This window comes from Erinaceus europaeus, chromosome 2 (genome assembly GCF_950295315.1).
Source record: "Erinaceus europaeus chromosome 2, mEriEur2.1, whole genome shotgun sequence".
Classification (NCBI taxonomy): Eukaryota; Metazoa; Chordata; class Mammalia; order Eulipotyphla; family Erinaceidae; genus Erinaceus; species Erinaceus europaeus.
Genome location: NC_080163.1, coordinates 203624965 through 203642670, shown reverse-complemented (window position 1 = coordinate 203642670; position 17706 = coordinate 203624965). Strand labels below are relative to the sequence as shown.

The 17706-nt window shown below is 49.4% G+C and overlaps 1 protein-coding gene across 1 annotated transcript in view; it reads left to right on the top strand.

Moving 5' to 3' along the window:
* Window positions 1–252: 252 nt before the first annotated feature.
* Window positions 253–17706, top strand: part of TACR3 (tachykinin receptor 3) — a 41327-nt gene continuing 23873 nt past the window's right edge. Inside the window, exon 1 of the mRNA XM_060186328.1 lies at window positions 253–595. Coding sequence (XP_060042311.1) covers window positions 300–595 — 296 coding nt within the window. The 5' untranslated portion in view covers window positions 253–299. The remainder of the gene's footprint in view (window positions 596–17706) is intronic.

Genomic DNA, 17706 nt, shown 5'->3' with positions numbered 1-17706 from the left:
AGGCTGGACGGCTCAGGTGTGTCTGCTGTCCGTCCCCCATCCCCGCGTGGCCAAGCCTGGACCGCGGCCCCCCGGCCCCCCGCGCCCTCCGTCCCCCGGGCCCCTGCCCAAGGCCCGCCCGCCCCTGTCCGCAGAGGGACCGGGCGGGGGCCATGGCCTCTCCGGCCAACTGGACGGCGCAGGACGGCGCCAACCTGAGCGCGTGGCCCTGGGCGCCCGCCAGCCCGGGGGGCAACCTGTCCGGCCCCGGGGGCCCCCGCGGGGACGCCGCCAACCAGTTCGCGCAGCCCCCCTGGCGCATGGCGCTGTGGTCGCTGGCCTATGGCTTCGTGGTGGCGGCCGCCGTGCCGGGCAACCTGGTGGTCATCTGGATCATCCTGGCGCACCGGCGGATGCGCACCGTCACCAACTCGTTCCTGGTCAACCTGGCCGTGGCCGACGCGGCAGTCGCCGCGCTCAACCTGCTGGTCAACTTCCTGTACGCGCTGCGCGGGGACTGGTACTTCGGGGCCGGCTACTGCCGCTTCCAGAACGTCTTCCCCATCACCGCCGTGTTCGCCAGCATCTACTCCATGACGGCCATCGCCGTGGACAGGTGAGCGGCTGCGGAGCCCGGGGGGGGGTGTGTGCGTGCGTGTGCAGGGTGCAGGGGTGCGGACCCCAGGGAGGGGGGAGGAGGGTGTGTGTGCAGGGTGCAGGGTGCAGGGGTGCGGACCCCAGGGAGGGGGGAGGAGGCTGTGTGTGCAGGGTGCAGGGGTGCGGACCCCAGGGAGGGGGGAGGAGGCTGTGTGTGCAGGGTGCAGGGGTGCGGACCCCAGGGAGGGGGGAGGAGGCTGTGTGTGCAGGGTGCAGGGTGCAGGGGTGCGGACCCCAGGGAGGGGGGAGGAGGGTGTGTGTGCAGGATGCAGGGTGCAGGGGTGCGGACCCCAGGGAGGGGGGAGGAGGCTGTGTGTGCAGGGTGCAGGGGTGTGGACCCCAGGGAGGGGGGAGGAGGGTGTGTGTGCAGGGTGCAGGGTGCAGGGGTGCGGACCCCAGGGAGGGGGGAGGAGGCTGTGTGTGCAGAGTGCAGGGTGCAGGGGTGCGGACCCCAGGGAGGGGGTAGGAGGGTGTGTGTGCAGGGTGCAGGGTGCAGGGGTGCGGACCCCAGGTGAGGGGGGAGGAGGGTGCGCGTGTGCGGTGCAGGGGGCAGACCCCAGGGTGAGGGGACTGGGGAGAGGGAGTGGTGGTGGGGTCACTGAGGAAGGGGTGTACCTCCTGCATCCTCACCTCCCCACACCTCCATCCCTGCTGGGCTCCTTTGACCTTAGTGGACAGAGGGGACCACAGGGTGTGTGTGTGTGTGTGTGTGTAGGGGTGCAGACCCCAGGGGTGGGGGGGCAGAGGGCCAAGAGAATGAGTGACATGGGGTTCACTAAGGCTGGAGCCCACCCCTGTGCCCCACCTCCCCACACCTCCACCCCCATCCCTGCAGAGCTCCTGGAAGGAAAATTTCATGACTGGTGAAGCAAGGTTGCAGACGTCTTTCTCTCTCTCTCTCTGTGTGTGTTCCTCTTCTCTCTCTCAATTTCTCTGTCTCTATTCAAAGTAAATAAATAAATAATGACAAGTGTCCATATGGAACAAGAACCTTGTAAATCAGCATCTCCCCCCCACCCTCACCAAACAGACTGACTTCATAAAAAAAGAAAAGATTTGTGTCTGGGGTGGAAAGCACTTTGGAGCTGTTGTGTCTCTCTGTCACTGCTCAGCACAGAAACACCGAGGTCCCACCTTCCCTGCTTGGCTGGGTCTGCTGCCCCCAGCCCCCCCATACACCCCAGGCCCCAAGGCTGACTGGCCGGTGGTTCCCAGTCATGGGGGGACTCTTCTGAGGTGACAATATCCCCCCTGATCCTGCCATCAGACCCCACAAGTGGGGAGCAGATGCCCCTTGAAGTGGGTGGTATGTGGGGACTGTGAACTGAGCAAGCCCTGTGGCTGCAGGGTGGCACCCAGGCTGCAAGGAACCTAGGGGACATTTAAGGGACCACAGGGTGTGTGTGTGTGTGTGTGTGTGTGTGTGTGTGTGTAGGGGAAGACCCGAGGGTGAGGGGGCTGGGGAGAGGGAGTGGTGGTGGGGGTCACTGAGGAAGGGGTGTACCTCCTGCATCCTCACCTCCCCACACCTCCATCTCCAGCCCTGCAGGGCTCCTGTGACCTCAGTGGACAGAGGGGACCACACAGTGTGTGTGTGTGAATGTGTGTGTGTGTGAGTGTGTGAGTGTGTGTGTGTAGGGGTGCAGACCTGCTGGGATGACTTCTGAGACCATTTCTCCATTGAGCGTGGAGATGCCCAGATGCCTCAGCTTTTAGAAGGAGCCAGGTGGAGCCTGACACTTGCTCACACACTTAAGCTGCAAATTCTTCTGTGTGCACTGGCTGTCTTACACGGATCTTTTAGGAGTTGTTCCATGATGTTGCTTTAACTCTGTATTCTTATTTGTGAAAAGGACATTTTTTTTTTCTGCATTGACAAACCTGTTTGAGAAGAAATTGAGGCTTACATTGATTCTGAATAGCTTAAGCTGCCACCAGGAGATAACAGTATAAGAAGCAGCCTTCCCTCGGCCCGTCGTCCCTGTGCAGTGTTCTGAAGAAGCCAGCTCAGAAACACTGCTGGTGTGAATCTTTAGATAATATGATGGTATTTTGGGGCCAGGGGCTGAAGGAGAGGCAGGGTAACTAGCTGTCATTAGGATTAGAAGCGTGCACATGCGCACAGGCAACACATTTCTTGAATGTCTCAGAGACGGACACATCCCTTATGTCTCTGATCTTTAAGGACAGGATCAGCCCCCAAACCAGCAAAACAGGTGAAAACACTCTCCCATCTCTCAGTGCCCACACAGATAAATGGGTCTCTGGCTGGTGTGGCTTTCTTCTTTGAGTTGTCTGGGCTTTTTTCTTTTCTTCTTTTAAAAAATATTTATTTATTTATTCCTTTTTGTTGCCCTTGTTATTTATTGTTGTTGTTACTGCTGTCATTGTTATGAGATAGGTCAGAGAGAAACAGAGAGAGGAGGGGGAAGACAGAGAGGGGGAGAGAAAGACAGACACCTGCAGACCTGCTTCACCGCCTGTGAAGCGACTCCCCTGCAGGTGGGGAGCCGGGGGCTTGAACTAGGATCCTTACGCCTGTCTTTGCGCTTTGCGCCACCTGCGCTTAACCCGCTGTGCCACCGCCCGACTCCTGGGCTTTTTCTTTTTCATGTGACTTCTCATGTGATCAGGATGAGAGGTGCTAGCAGTTTGCATCACACAAAATCCCCACAGTCTTCTGAGAAGTGGTGGGTGGTACACTGCGACATTTGATGGAGATTCAGTGTGTGTGTGTGTGTGTGTGTAGCCGGTGCTTCGATTCTCAGTGGGGAAAATGCCATTTATTGTCGTTTTCTTTTTGATGACAGACAAAATCTAAAGTAGTCTTGGGGCCAATTTTATTTATTTATTTTTGGTTGGAATTAATGAGAGGTTTTATTTTTTTTTATCAGTTTGTGAGGGGAGGTTTGTTGATTATAGGACAGTTGTTGCCACATGGGTACACTCTCACATCTCCCTGTGACAGGTGTCCGAAGACCGCTAGCACCTCAGTCTAGGCTCTTCTCTCTCACCATCCAAAGCATCTTCCCCCCCTCCCCAGCCCCCAGCTCTCTCCCACCCCTCTTTCCCCAGAGTCCTGTGATTTGCTCTTGCTTTTCACTGTTGCACACTGCTCACTCACTGCAGAATTCACAGTGCATAAAAGTGGCAGCCAAATATGAAGCCTACTTTATGTGGACTCTGCAAATACAAATACACACATATTTGTAAGAAGTGTTATGCAAAGGGGTCCTCATGTGATCTGAGCCTCTGCAAGCCTCACAGGTCTCAGAATCAGCTTCTCCATCCACACGATCTTTCTGCACTGATGTCTTTTTTCTTTTCTTTCCCTTTCTTTTCTTTTTTTTTTTTTTTTTTGGCCTCCAGGGTTATCACTGGGGCTCGGTGCCTGCACTACGAACCCACTGCTCCTGGAAGCTACTTTTTTACCCTTTTGTTGCCCTTGTTGTTGTAGTTGTTATTGATGTCGTCGTTGTTGGATAGGACAGAGAGAAATGGAGAGAGGAGGGGAAGACAGAGAGGAACAGAGAAAGACAGACACCTGCTGACCTGCTTCACTGCTCATAAAGTCACCCCCCCCCCGCAGGTGGGGAGCCAGGGGTTCGAACTGGGATCCCTACACCGGTCCTTGTGCTTCATACCATGTGCACTGATGTCTTAATGGGCACAAGCAGGGAGAAGTGGCCCTGTATTATGATGGGCTTTTTTTGTCTCCAGGGTTATTGCATCTATTCCTCTTGTGGCCATTTTTTCCAGATAGGTCAGAGAGAAGCTGAGAGAGAGGAGGGGAAGACAGAGAGAGGGAGAGAAAGATAGACACCTGCAGACCTGCTTCACTGCTTGTGAAGCAACTCCCCTGCAGGTGGGAGTGGGGGGGCTTGAACCAGGATCCTTACGCGGGTCCTTGTGCTTCATACTATGTGCAATTAACCTGGAGTGCTACCACTCGGCCCCGGGCAGATGCTTTCTTAAAATGTTTTTTTCTGAGTGATTTAATAATGATTAACAAGACTGAGGTAATAGGGGTACAATTCCACACAGTTCCCACCACCAGAGTTCCCTGTCCCATCCCCTCCGTTGGAAGCTTCCCTATTCTTTATCCCTCTGGGAGTCTGGACCCAAATTCTTTATGGGGAGCAGAAGGTGGGAGTTCTGGCTTCCTCACAAGGCTGTCCCCTGCAGAAGTTCATGTTTGCTGCCACACCCATTCCACCCCTTCCTGGAAAGAACACAGTTTGCAGTGGTGCTCACAGAAGACATTTGCTCCTAGCCAGGAAGTGTTTTTTCTTGAGATGACCACAGAAGGTCTTAAGGATCCCTTATTGGTTTTGCTCGATAGAGGGTCACACCAGTCCCGCTGTGATGTGGTCACTGGCTTGTTTAACTGCTCTCTCTCTCTCTCTCTCTCCCCGTTTCATGTACACTGAATCCTATCTTCCAGCTTAAGTGGAAAGCGTTTTCATCCTCTCCTTGGAATTAGCAGCTGCGCCGGGCTTGAAAGCTATTTCAGCTTGGTCTCAGGTGCGCCCGGCTTTTCCTTAGCTGGAACAAAACACTGCAGCCTCCTGTGAGCTGAGTGTCTTTAATGGACACTGGGATTTTGCAAATGGAGAACCTCGAGACACCTGTCACATCCTGTGTTGAGTAAAAGGTATAGCGAGTGGACACTCAGTCTGCACTGGGAGAACTGCCTGCTCTTGGCTTCTCTCCTCCTTCTCCAACACAGAGGACACAGTCAGCAATTTGGACTTGGGAGCACACGCCTGCTCTTAATCTGAAACACGTTATCTCTCCCGTCCAAGTACTAACCAGGCTTAGTTTCTGATTGAAACACGTTATCTCTGTTAGGAATCCTTGCAGAGAGGTATGGCTTAGGGGGTAGGCAGGGATTTTAATCTATACTCTCCCTTCTTTCCAGGGAGACGAATTCCCTATCCACCTCAGCCCCCCACAACACCCCCCACACACACATACACCCTCACACACACACACACACACACACACACACATACACACACCCTCACATACACACACCCTCACACACACACACACCCTCACACACCCTCACAGACACACACACACCCTCACACATACACAAACCCTTACACACATGTTGTTTTCGACGGGTTATGTTGTTTTCGCCGGGCTGGCTTCACGGGCGGGTAACAGACAACCAGGGACTCATGGTTGAGCTGTAGGCAGTATCTCTTTATTCATGCAGGACGCAGCACTAAGACGAGCTAAGCTAAACTCAAAGTAAAGTACTCTAAAACTCACAATGCTGTCTTTATATATACTTCCCAAGTAGGGTGGAAACAGGATGTGATATAGAGAGGGTGGAGAGAAAAGTGACTGGTGAAAATCAGGGTGTGATAAAGAAGGGATCAGGGTGTGACAAGGAGGGGGGGGTGGAGCAAAAACATATCATGAAACAGTGGGGATTGAACCAATGCCCTGGAGGGAGGTGCTTGTTAACAGCGGTTATGTAAATTGAATGAAGTGGTTATGTAAATAGAATAGTGTTAAGCAGGGGGGATTTAAACCAAATGAAACAGAAGGGGTCTCATGCATACCAACACACACACACACACACACACACACACACACACACCCTCACAGACACACACACACACCCTCACAGACACACACACACACACCCTCACAGACACACACCCAGGGACTGTAGGTTAATAAAGAGTCACTTTTTCTCTCCACTGTCCTCCACAAAACTGCCATTTGAAAGCGTAACCGGGAGACAACATTCATCTAAAGGGAAGCAGGGCTTTCCCGGGATAAGTGCCATTCACTGAAGGCAGGCTTTCCAGGAGCCTCCAGGCCATTATGCTCCCGGGAGCTGTGAGCACAAGAGGTTTGATGTCACAAACTCACCCCTGCCACTAAACTGGAGTTTAACACGTGCACGCCCTCTGCCTTCCATGTATAAAACATTTCCTACATTCATTCTCTTACTGACATTTTTAAAAGATTCTATTTATAAAAATAGGGAGTGAGAGGAGGAGAGAGAGAGAGAGAGAGAGAGAGAGAGAGAGAGAGAGAGAGAAAACAGACATCACTATGGTACATGTGCTGCCAGGGATTGAACTTGAGACCTCATGCTTGAGAGTCCAGTGCTTTACCCACTGCGCCACCTCCCAGACCACTGTGACCGACCTTTTAATTGACAATGCAGAGACTAGGGAGTATGACTAAGATGGTTAACATAGCACCAATGTGTCAGTTCTGTTAATTCATGGGACATGCTACTTGGTAGATAGGGACATGAGGAGATATTTTCATTCATTTTTAATTACAGTTTTCAGCAGAGACTTTAGAAATGTTTGTTGACATACATAAAGGACAATTTCAAGGTACATGGTTCTGTACTCTAGTATGGATAAAATACTCAAAGAACTATTTAAAATGACATTTGCTACTTCTTACCTACAAAGTCTAGGGCCTGGGGAGACAACATAATGGTGATGCAAAAAGACTTTCATGCCTGAGGCACCAAAGGTCCCAGGTTCAATCCCGGCATCACCATAAACCAGAGCTGAGCAGGGCTCTGGTAAAAAAAAAAAAAAAAAAAAAGCCTAAGGAATTCATTTAATATATTTTATTCTATAATAGTCTGAAGCAGTAGCAGAAGTTGGAATTTGAAGTTTTCTTTCTGGTATTCAAAAAATATCCTCTTTGTCTAACACTAAAAACAACCACTCTCCATGAGTTCTAAAAGTTAGCTTAAATTGGGGGCAGGGTGGTGGCGCACCTGGTTGAGTGCACATGTTACAGTGCTCAAGGACCCAGGTTCAAGCCGCTGGTCTTCACCTGCAGGGGGAAAGCTTTTCGAGTGGTAAAGCAGGGCTGCAAGTGTCTCTCTGTCTCTCTCCCTCTCTATCTCCCCATTTCCCTCCCAATTTCTGCTTGTCTCTATCCAATAAATAAAGATTAAGACAAAAAAAGTTAGCTGAAATCAGTTTGGGGCTGAGGCCCCAAAGTTCAGATATACAGAACTTATAATATATCTGAGGCCCAGAGGCCTCAAGTTCGGTTCCTGTTGCCACCGTGTGCCAGAGCCAAGCAGGTCTTTGGTGTCATTCCTTCTTCCCTTCGTAATGAATAAATACCCATGTTTTTAATTGGTTCTCAGTCTTTAAAAATGAATCATGGTACACGCACTGGCAATGCTAGTCACGATGTGGCCTGGGAGGTGGTGCAGTGGATAAAGCGTCAGACTTTTAAGCTAGTCATGAGCACACAGTGAAGGGGGATTGGAAGGAAATGAAAGGGCCCCACAGGGCACGATGTGATCAGCGGTGCTTTCATTCAGCCAGCAGGACTCCTGGTAGTGTCTCTGCTACAGTAACCACAGCGGGAAACATGTCAGAAAGGCATGCCCAATGGACATGGTGCACAGATAAACCTTAAGATGCAATACTCTTGACATACAAATGTGAAGGTGGAACCACAACGGAAGGGGAAAATAAAAAAGGCCAAGAGAACATTCTGGTTTCTGTTTATTAAACGTTTACTACTGATGTATATATAGCCTACTGCCTTGCAGTCACCAAGTCACAGACTCTAACTTTATCCTGACTTCCCTGGGCAGATGACTTCACCAGACGCCCTCACCAGTGTGTCCTGGAGCCTCCCCTCCCCAGAACCCTGCCCCACTAGGGAAAGACAGACACAGGCTGGGGGTGTGGGTCCACCTGCCAACACCCATGTCCAGTGGAGAAGAAACTACAGAAGCCACAACTCCCACCTTCTGCTCCCCATAGAGAAATGTGGTCCATATTCTTGGGGGGGGGGAAGGAAAGGGGAAGATGACCAGAGGGCTCTGAACCCCAGTTCCACCAGGACCCGAAGCATCTGTCACCAGGAAGCATGTTTTTTTTTTTTTTTTTTTAATCCCACCACTGAAAGGGAAGTGAATCTGGGAAACACCAGAGGAAGCCAGGAACAGTTTCTCTTATCTGAGAAAGAAGAGGAAAAAAGGAAGGACACTCGAAAGTAGTCATAGGTGTAGTGGTGACTTGGAAAGGAAGAGGAGGATGGGAAGTCGGGTGGTAGGTAGCGCAGCGGGTTAAGCTCAGGTGCGCAAAGCGCAGGGACCCGTGTAAAGATCCCGGTACGAGCCCCCGGCTCCCCACCTGCAGGGGAGTCGCTTCCCAGGCGGTGAAGCAGGTCTGCAGGTGTCTGTCTTTCTCTCCCCTTCTCTGTCTTCCCCTCCTCTCTCCATTTCTCTCTGTCCTAGCCAACAACAATGACATTAATAACTACAACAATAAAACAAGGGCAGCAAAAGGAAATAAATAAATAAATATTTTAAAAAATAGCCTCCAGGAGCCATGGATTCATAGTGTAGGCACCGAGCCCCAGCAATAACCCTGGAGAGAAGAAAATAAAAAATAAAAAGAAAGAAAGAAAGGAAGGAAGAGGAGGTGGGGCCATAGAAAAAAATAGATATGGACAGATAGTTATAAAGTCAAGGTAACAGCCACTGAATCTTGGGCTCTCCCAAGAGAGCCCCCCTTCTGTCCACAGAGGATCAGAGCTTTGCTGTATTCTTTTGGCGTGGGGGCAAATGTCAGTTGAGGATGAGGCAGAAAGGAAGGGCTGGGTGGAAGTCTGCAAAGCTGTCTGACTCTCTGGCTGCAAGGGGCTGGGGGGAGCATCAGAGGAGGTAGGGAGGATGCCAGTGGACACGCTGTGAAGATGACAAATGATGGTGATGGTGTTCTGAGGCTGATGGGGCTTGGTGTCGCAATATGAACTGTCTCCTGTCCTCGCTGTCTTGAGCTGTATGACAAGGACAGAGCTGAAACACTCTGGAAGAAGGACTTCTCAATTATTCAATCATTTTTTTTCCCCTCCTGTGAACTCAGGAGGATTTGGCAGAAGATGGCCACAGAGAAAATAGACCATTAAAATAAAATATGCTTGGGCTGGGGTAGATAGCATAATGGTTATGCAAAGGGACACTCATGCCCGAGGCTCTGAAGTCCCAGGTTCAATCCTCTGCACCACCATAAGCCAGAGCTGAGCAGGACTCTGCTCAAAATGGGAGGAAGAAGGAGAGGAAAGAGAGGAAGGGGGAGGGGGAGGGGGGGTTAGATAGCATAATGGCTTTGCAAAGAGACTTATGCCTCTCATACTTGAGGCTCCACACTCCCAGGTTCAATTCCCCCTGTACCACCATAAGCCTGAGCTGAGCAAAGCTCTGATAGAGATTGCTAGATAGAGAGAGAGATAGAGAGAGAGAGAGAGAGAGAGAGAGAGAGAGAGAATAAAATATGCTTGTGGATATTTTGAGACTGAGAGGTCTTCTCATTTCCTGCATGCAGCTCAGGTCTGAGCTGAGCGCTGTCTGAAGCAGTGGCCTCATGCTGCCTCCCGTGTCCCCCCTTTTTTCTTTCCCTTCCTAATGCCTGTTACCGTCTCTTCTGTGTCTGATTATGGTGATGGCATCCAGGATAAAGCTGTGTCTGCTTGGCTGGCACACAATACGTATGATTGTTGGGTTAGAATGAATGTGAATGGAGGCTGTTTAAAATCCAGTTGTCCTATCCTTGCCTCATCTGTGCTCAAATTAACGTAATAGGATGTCACGGAAATAGAACTTAAAAGAAAAAAAAATAATCAGTTGCCAACAAGCTTCCATCTCCTGCCTGGATTCTCTCAGTGAAGAGGTTGTTTCTTTTATCCCACTGGGTTAGAGGATAAAAAAGCTGCCCTCCTCACCACTCAGCTCCTTGGGTTCTACAGGCTCTGATGATGGGGACACAGGCATGTCACTGGTCCTCTGCAAGGAGCTGGATCTGGGCGGGGTACAGCCAAGGGGAGCCGGACCTGGGCGGGGTACAGCCAAGGGGAGCCGGACAGCTCTGAGGGGTAGCTTAGCTGGAAGGAAGCTTGGGCTCACTACCACATGGGACCAGGCAGTGGTGTACCTGGTTGAGCACACACATTACAATGTGCAAGGACCTGGGTTCAAGCCCCCTATCCCCATCTGCAGGGGAAAAGCTTCATGAGCAGTGAAGGAGGGCGACAGCTTTTTTTTCTCTCTCTCCCTCTCTCTCACCTTTATTTATTGGATAGAGATAGCCAGAAATAGGGAGGGCAGGATGAGACAGTGCTCAACAAGGCACACCGCCACCTGTCCCCCCCCCCCATCATGTCTCTTGAGTTCTCGAGTCACACTTGTAGCCCTCTGCAGGTGAAATGCAGCACGCCAGCATGTCACGTGCAGGTCCTGCTATTCTGAGGAGAAGGGCTTGCTGCCCAGACAGCCTCCCTCTGAACAGAATGAGCCTCCTGGCCTTATGAGGGAGCATCCCGTCATCAGTCCAACAGCTGCCCTGCAGCCCCGCATCTGCCCAGCCAACACTCCCTCACTCTGTCCCTGAGGGCCTCAGACTACAGAGCCCAGGAAGGACATTGCTGCAGCCTGGCAGGCTGTGGAGGGAGTGGTCAGAGCACAGGAATGGCAGGCGTGAGGTCCTGAGTTCAGTCCCTGATGCACACTTGTCAGAGTGCCGCTCTGTTTCTCTTCTCTCAGTAATAAATCAGTACACATATATACAGATGTATATGTATCTCTTGCTCCATTTCTCTCTCTAGTCGCCTCCAGGGTTATTATTGGGGCTAAGTGATGATACTATGAATCCACTGCTCCTGGAGGCCATTTCCTCCCATTTTTATTGGCTAGGACAGAGAGAAATGCAGAGAGGAGGGTGGAGACAGAGAGGGGGAGAGAAAGACAGACACCTGCAGACCTGCCTGTGAAGTGACTCCCCTGCAGGTGGGAGGTCGGGGGCTCGAACCGGGATCCTTAAGCTGGTCCTTTCGATTACTACTATGTGTGCTTAACTGGGTGTGCCACCGCCCAGACCATCTATCTACCTACCTACCTATCTACCTATCTATCTATCTATCTATCTATCTATCTATCTATCTATCTATCTAAAAAAATCTCACTCGTGAAGATTTCCAAAGGCAATATTTATCATTAACGGACTCATTCTCTACTTTTTTTTTTTTTTTATAAAATACTTCTGAACAAAGCACATAGTAAAATTTGTGCAAGAAAAATTTCAGTTTCAAGAAAGAAGCTATTTCTCCCTAAGAATCTGTCCATGTAGAGAATGTGTCAGCTCGGGAAGTCAGAAGCTGTGATCTTGGAGGTCACAGCAGCGGCTGCCTCTGATTTTTATTTTGCACAGGCTGTAGTCAGACAGCACTTTGTATCTAGAACATACACATCAAAACACTGGCAGAAACCAAACTCTAGGAGTCAGGTGGTAGCACAGCGGGTTAAGCGCAAGGACTGGTGTAAGGATCCCGGTTCGAGCCCCCAGCTCCCCACCTGCAGGGGAGTCACTTCACAGGCGGTGAAGCAGGTCTGCAGGTGTCTGTCTTTCTCTCCCCCTCTCTGTCTTCCCCTCCTCTCTCCATTTCTCTCTGTCTTATCCAACAACGACATCAATAACAATAGCAATAATAACTACAACCATAAAACAACAAGGGAAAAAAAGGGGGGGGGATAAAAAAAGAGAAAGAAACAAAACAAACAAAACACCGTCAGAAGCAAACTGGAAGACTGTGAATTGAATATCATTCCAGGCCACTCACTGTTCTTTGCATGGTTAACAGAATCAGGTAAATTCCTGAAGGCTGTAATCAGTTTCCACAGCAGAAAATGATCAATAACAGAAGCAGAGAAAAGTCCCAGGAGCAGAGCTCAGCTAGAACCACAACAAAATGGAAGCTTTTTTTTTTTTTAAACCAGATATTGAAAGTAATTCCAAAATGGAAAATATTTACTGACTGAGTGCAACAAAAGTCATGTAGAAAAGTCTATTTTGGTGGTCTGGGAGGTGGTGCAGTGGATAAAACATTGGACTCTCAAGCATGAAGTCCTGAGTTCAGTCCTCCATAGCACATGTATCAGAGTGATGTCTGCTTCTTTCTCTCTTTCCGCCTGTCTTTCTCATGAATAAATAAATAAACAAATTCTTTAAAAAAAATAAAAGTCTATTTTGCCAAAGCTATCACACAGCACGGATGCCATCTGTTGGAGGATGGGACTTGACGCTCAGGGGTCAATCTAGCGTCTCACGCTCAGAGTGATTCTCAGAAGTATACACCTGGAATTTGCATGGAGTAAGGTCATGTGAGTTCAATAAGAATAGAAATAGCATTTAATTTTTTAAATATCCCCCCTTAATTTTATCTGATAATGAATATTATTATCACTTATTTCCTTGTATTTGTTTTAGATTCAAAACTGTTTAAAACAGCTTAAAAAAAAAAGAGTAAACAGTAAAGGAAAGGAAAAACTGATGAAAGGTGATAATAAAACACGAGTTTTCAGAGTTTTCAGGGGCCAGGGAGGTGGCCTAATGGGTAGGGTCATGTGTGAGGCACCCTGGGTTCCATTCCTAGCCTCTGGTCTCTGTTTTCCCTTTCTCTCTGTATGTTGCACAGAATAATAAAATAAAGCGATACGGGCTTTTAAAGGGTGCTTCTGAGGATGTTAGCCTCTGTAAATGATAATGCAGTGACTTCCAAACGTTTAATCAGTACACTATCTAGGACGAGGTAGGAGCTGGTTTAAGTAACAACTTAAGAAAGAGGCAAACTAAGGAGAGTATAACAGACCCGGGGCTCTGCTCACTGAAGAACAGAAGTGGGAAGCACTGGCAGAGGCCTAGCAAAAGTGAAGGCAGCTTGGTGACAGAGCATAGGCCTTGCACATGTTGGGCCTCAGCTTGGATTACTGGAACCACACAAGTCAAAGGGGGTGCTCTGATTTTTTTTTTTCTCTCTCATGAATGAATAAGTCTTTCACTGTTCCTAAATATTCCAATGCAGTCTCATAGAAGGCAGATATTTGGGGCTGGGAGGTAGTGCAGCGGGTTAAGCGCACATGGCACGAAGTGAAACGACCAGCGTAAGGATCCCGGTTCGAGCCCCTCGGCTCCCCACCTACAGGGGAGTCGCTTCCCAGGCGGTGAAGCAGGTCTGCAGGTGTCTGTCTTTCTCTCCCCCTCTCTGCCTTCCCCTCCTCTCTCCATTTCTCTCTGTCCTGTCCAACAACAATAACGACAAGGTCAACAAAATGGAAAAAGATGGCCTCCAGGAGCAGTGGATTTGTAGAGTAGCCGTGGAGCCTCAGCGATAACCCACCCTGGAGGCAAACAAACAAACAAAAAAGAAGGCAGATGTTTCTCTCTCTCTCTCTCTCTCTCTCTTTCTTTTGTTAGTGATTTGTAAAATCACAAAATAACAGGGTCTAATTCTGCACCATTCCCACTACCAGAGTTCTATGTCCTCATTCCCAAGGCCATAGATATGAGCTGACCATTATTTCTATAATTATCTATCTGTATTAATATATATTTGCCCATTTTTTTTCCTATGGCTCTGCTGTCTCTTCCTAAGTTACACCTACACCTGTTACTGCTTCCGAGTGTCTTGTCTTTTTTTTTTTTTTTTTTTCATCTCTCTCTGGTCCTGGTGGAATTGGATTTCACAGTCAGCCAGGCATCTTCCCCCATAACATTTCTCCCTCTCTGGGAGTCGGGACCCAAATTCATTTTGGGGAGTAGAAAGTGGGAGTTCTGGCTTCTGTCATTGCTTCTCTGTTAGACATGGGTGTTGATAGGTCAATCTGTATGCCCAGAAGGCAGATATTTCTTTCATTTCCTTTTTGTTTTTTCATTAGTGATTTAATATTGATTTACAAATTCATAAGTTAACAGGGGCACAACTCCACACTGTTTCCACCACTAGAGTTCTGGATCCCCACTCCCTCCACTGGAAGCTACAGCAGTTCTCCCAAGGCTGCAGATAGGGATCCAACTATGACTTCTACAACTGTCTGTTTATATTTTTACCATTTTTAAAAATATTTATTGTATTTATTTATTCCCTTTTGTTGCCCTTGTTGTTTTATTGTTGTAGTTATTATTATTGTTGTTATTGATGTCATTGTTGTTGGATAGGACAGAGAGACATGGAGAGAGGAGGGGAAGACAGAGAGGGGGAGAGAAAGACAGACACCTGCAGACCTGCTTCACCACCTGTGAAGCGACTCCCCTGCAGGTAGGGAGCCGGGGGCTCGAACCGGGATCCTTATGCCGGTCCTTGTGCTTTGCGCCGCCTGCGCTTGGCCTGCTGCACTACAGCCCGACTCCCCCTTATTTTTACCATTTTTTAAGGTCCCATTCCTCTTCCTTTCCAAGTACACATACACCTACTACTATATCCAAGTGTCCCTCTCATTTCCCTCTTCTCTCTCTGGTTCCTGACGGACATGGAGTTCAGAGCCCTCTGGGCATCTTCCCCTGATATTTCTCCTCTCACTTGGAGTCTGGACCCAAATTCTTTATGGGGAGCAGCAGGTGGGAGTTGTGGCTTCTGTCATTGCTTCTCTGCTGGACATGGGTGTTGGCAGGTGGATCCACACCCCCAGCCTGTGTCTGTCTGTCCCTAGTGGGGCAGGGCTCTGGGGAGGGGAGGCTCCAGGGCACAGGGGTGAAACAATTTTCTTTCTTTCTTTCTTTCTTTCTTTCTTTCTTTCTTTCTTTCTTTCTTTCTTTCTTTCTTTCTCTCTTCTCTTTCTTTCTTTCTTTCTTTCTTTCTTTCAAGAAAGTTTATTATTTTTATCTTTTCCCTTTTGTTGCTCTTGTTTATCATCGTTGTTGTAGTTATTGTTATTATTTCTATTGCTGTCATCGTTGTTGGATAGGACAGAGAGAAATGGAGAGAGGAGGGGAAGACAGAGGGGAGAGAGAAAGACAGACACCTACAGACCTGATTCACCACCTGTGAAACTACTCCCCTGCAGGTGGGGAGCCGGGGGCTCGAACCGGGATCCTTACGCCGGTCCTTGCGCTTTGCGACACCTGCGCTTAACCCGTTGTGCACCTTCTGGCTCCCAGGTATTTTTTTAAAGGAAGAGTGAAGTATTGACAATCAGTTGAGCGAGAGGACATCAGAGATTCCAACATTTCTTCTGAAGACCCTAAGGTATTGTTGCTGGAGGGAGCCCCAGAAAAGGGAACTGTGAGTGTCAGTACTCCCTGGCTCTGAGTTGTCATCACAGCTGTCTGCTGACTGACCCACGTTGCCACTGCCACAGGCCGGCTCCCCGCTGCTGCACCACTCTATCTGTGCCTCACGGTCCTCAGCAAGCCGAGCAGGCTCCCTTCAGAGCCAGTGTGCCCATTCAGAGCAGCCGCTGACCTCCACCCACCAGGACAAGCGCCAGACCTCATCCCTCTGCCGCTAGCTAGTCCCTGCCTCCCGCTGTCTACCCTTCACACGGACACGGGATGGTTCTCCCGTGACTGAGCCACCTGCATTACCTGCCACAGGGCACACAGTGTCTACCCTGGCCTTCAGCCTGCCTCCCCTCCAACCACATTCCATGACTGATTCCTTCCCAGCAGCTCCTGGGTTCCTGGTGCTCATACTTTAAACACTTCACCCATCTCTCTGGCTTCCCAGGGTCACTGTGCACAGCCTGCAGAGAGGCTTCTGTTTTATTTATTTATTTTTATCAGAGCCCTGCTCAGCTCTGGCTTATGGTGGTGCTGGGGATTGAATTTGGGACCTCAGAGCCTCAGGCATGAAAGTCATTTGCATAACCATTATGCTCTCTCCCCAGCTCCAGAGAGACTTCTTAAAGCAAAACTTTATTATTTTTTTTTTGCAATTTTATTGGAAGGTTAATGGTTCATAGTATCATCGTCTTTAACACATAGGCACAGCCTCTCAACCTCCTTTGATTGGTATCTAGGAGACAGACACACCAGAACCCCAGTGTCCCTTCATCCTATCCCTCTCCCTCCTTCCCCAGAGTCCTTTGCTTTGGTGCCATACACCACACCCAGTCCAAGTTTCAACTCGTGTGCTTCCTGACTGAGTCCTTTATTTATTTTTTTAGTATTTATTTATTTATTCCCTTTTGTTGCCCTTGTTGTTTTATTGTTGTTGTTATATTGTTGTTATTGATGTCACTGTTGTTGGATAGGACAGAGAGAAATAGAGAGAGGAGGGGAAGCCAGAGAGGGGGAGAGAAAGACAGACACCTGCAGACCTGCTTCACTGCCTGTGAAGCGACTCCCCTGCAGGTGGGGAGCCGGGGGCTTGAACTGGGATCCTTACGCCGGTCTTGCGCTTTGCACCACCTGCGCTTATCGCCCGACTCCCGAGTCCTTTATTCTTAAGTTCTGCCTGTCAGTAAGGTCACTCAGTGATGGCCTTTCTCTTTCTGGCTTGCCTCACTCCACATGACGCCTTCGAGCTCTGACCACAATATTGCAAAAGAGATGACCTCATCATTTTGAGCTGCTGCAGTGTGCTCCACTGTTTAGATGCACCACAGTTTCCTTACTTGCCCATCTGTCTCCACCTGCTTCCAAGTCCTTTTTCAACAGAGGCAACTCAGAGAGCATCTGTGCCCACCCCGGCGATGCATGCCACTAAGCTTGGCGGCCACGTTCCCTAACATGAGGTGTGAAGATGTCTGCACATCTGGTGATTTTCAGGGTGATGCCATTCCACCCACTCAAACCCTCCATTCACCAGACCTTTCCTCCCAGATGTTGCCTGGGTAACCCTCACTCCTTCAGCACCTGGCCTGCTGCCCCCAACAGCCTTAAAGGGAGCCCAGGGTTGGGGCTGGGTGTTTCTCTCGCAGGGAATGAACGTACGTGACTCTGCCGCTGGACCGGCATGCTTATTTATTCATTTATTTATTTTGACATCAGTCATCGTACGTGAGCCGTGGAGTCCTTTGGTGAGTGTCTCCCGACCTCAGAGGCTGTGAGCTCTGGGAGGGGCTTGATGTCATGGTGGCATCTGAAACACCACAGCCACATTCAATATATGTTTGTTTAAATGAATCACTCAAGGACGAGACCAGAAGTGACAAAACCATCACCTTGAAGTTGCAGTGTTTCTATGACCTGTGAGGTGCCTATCGAGAACACACATTAATTGCTCTCGTTAAATTCACACAACACAATATCCTACCTGCCAGGAAATAATTTCTTGAAT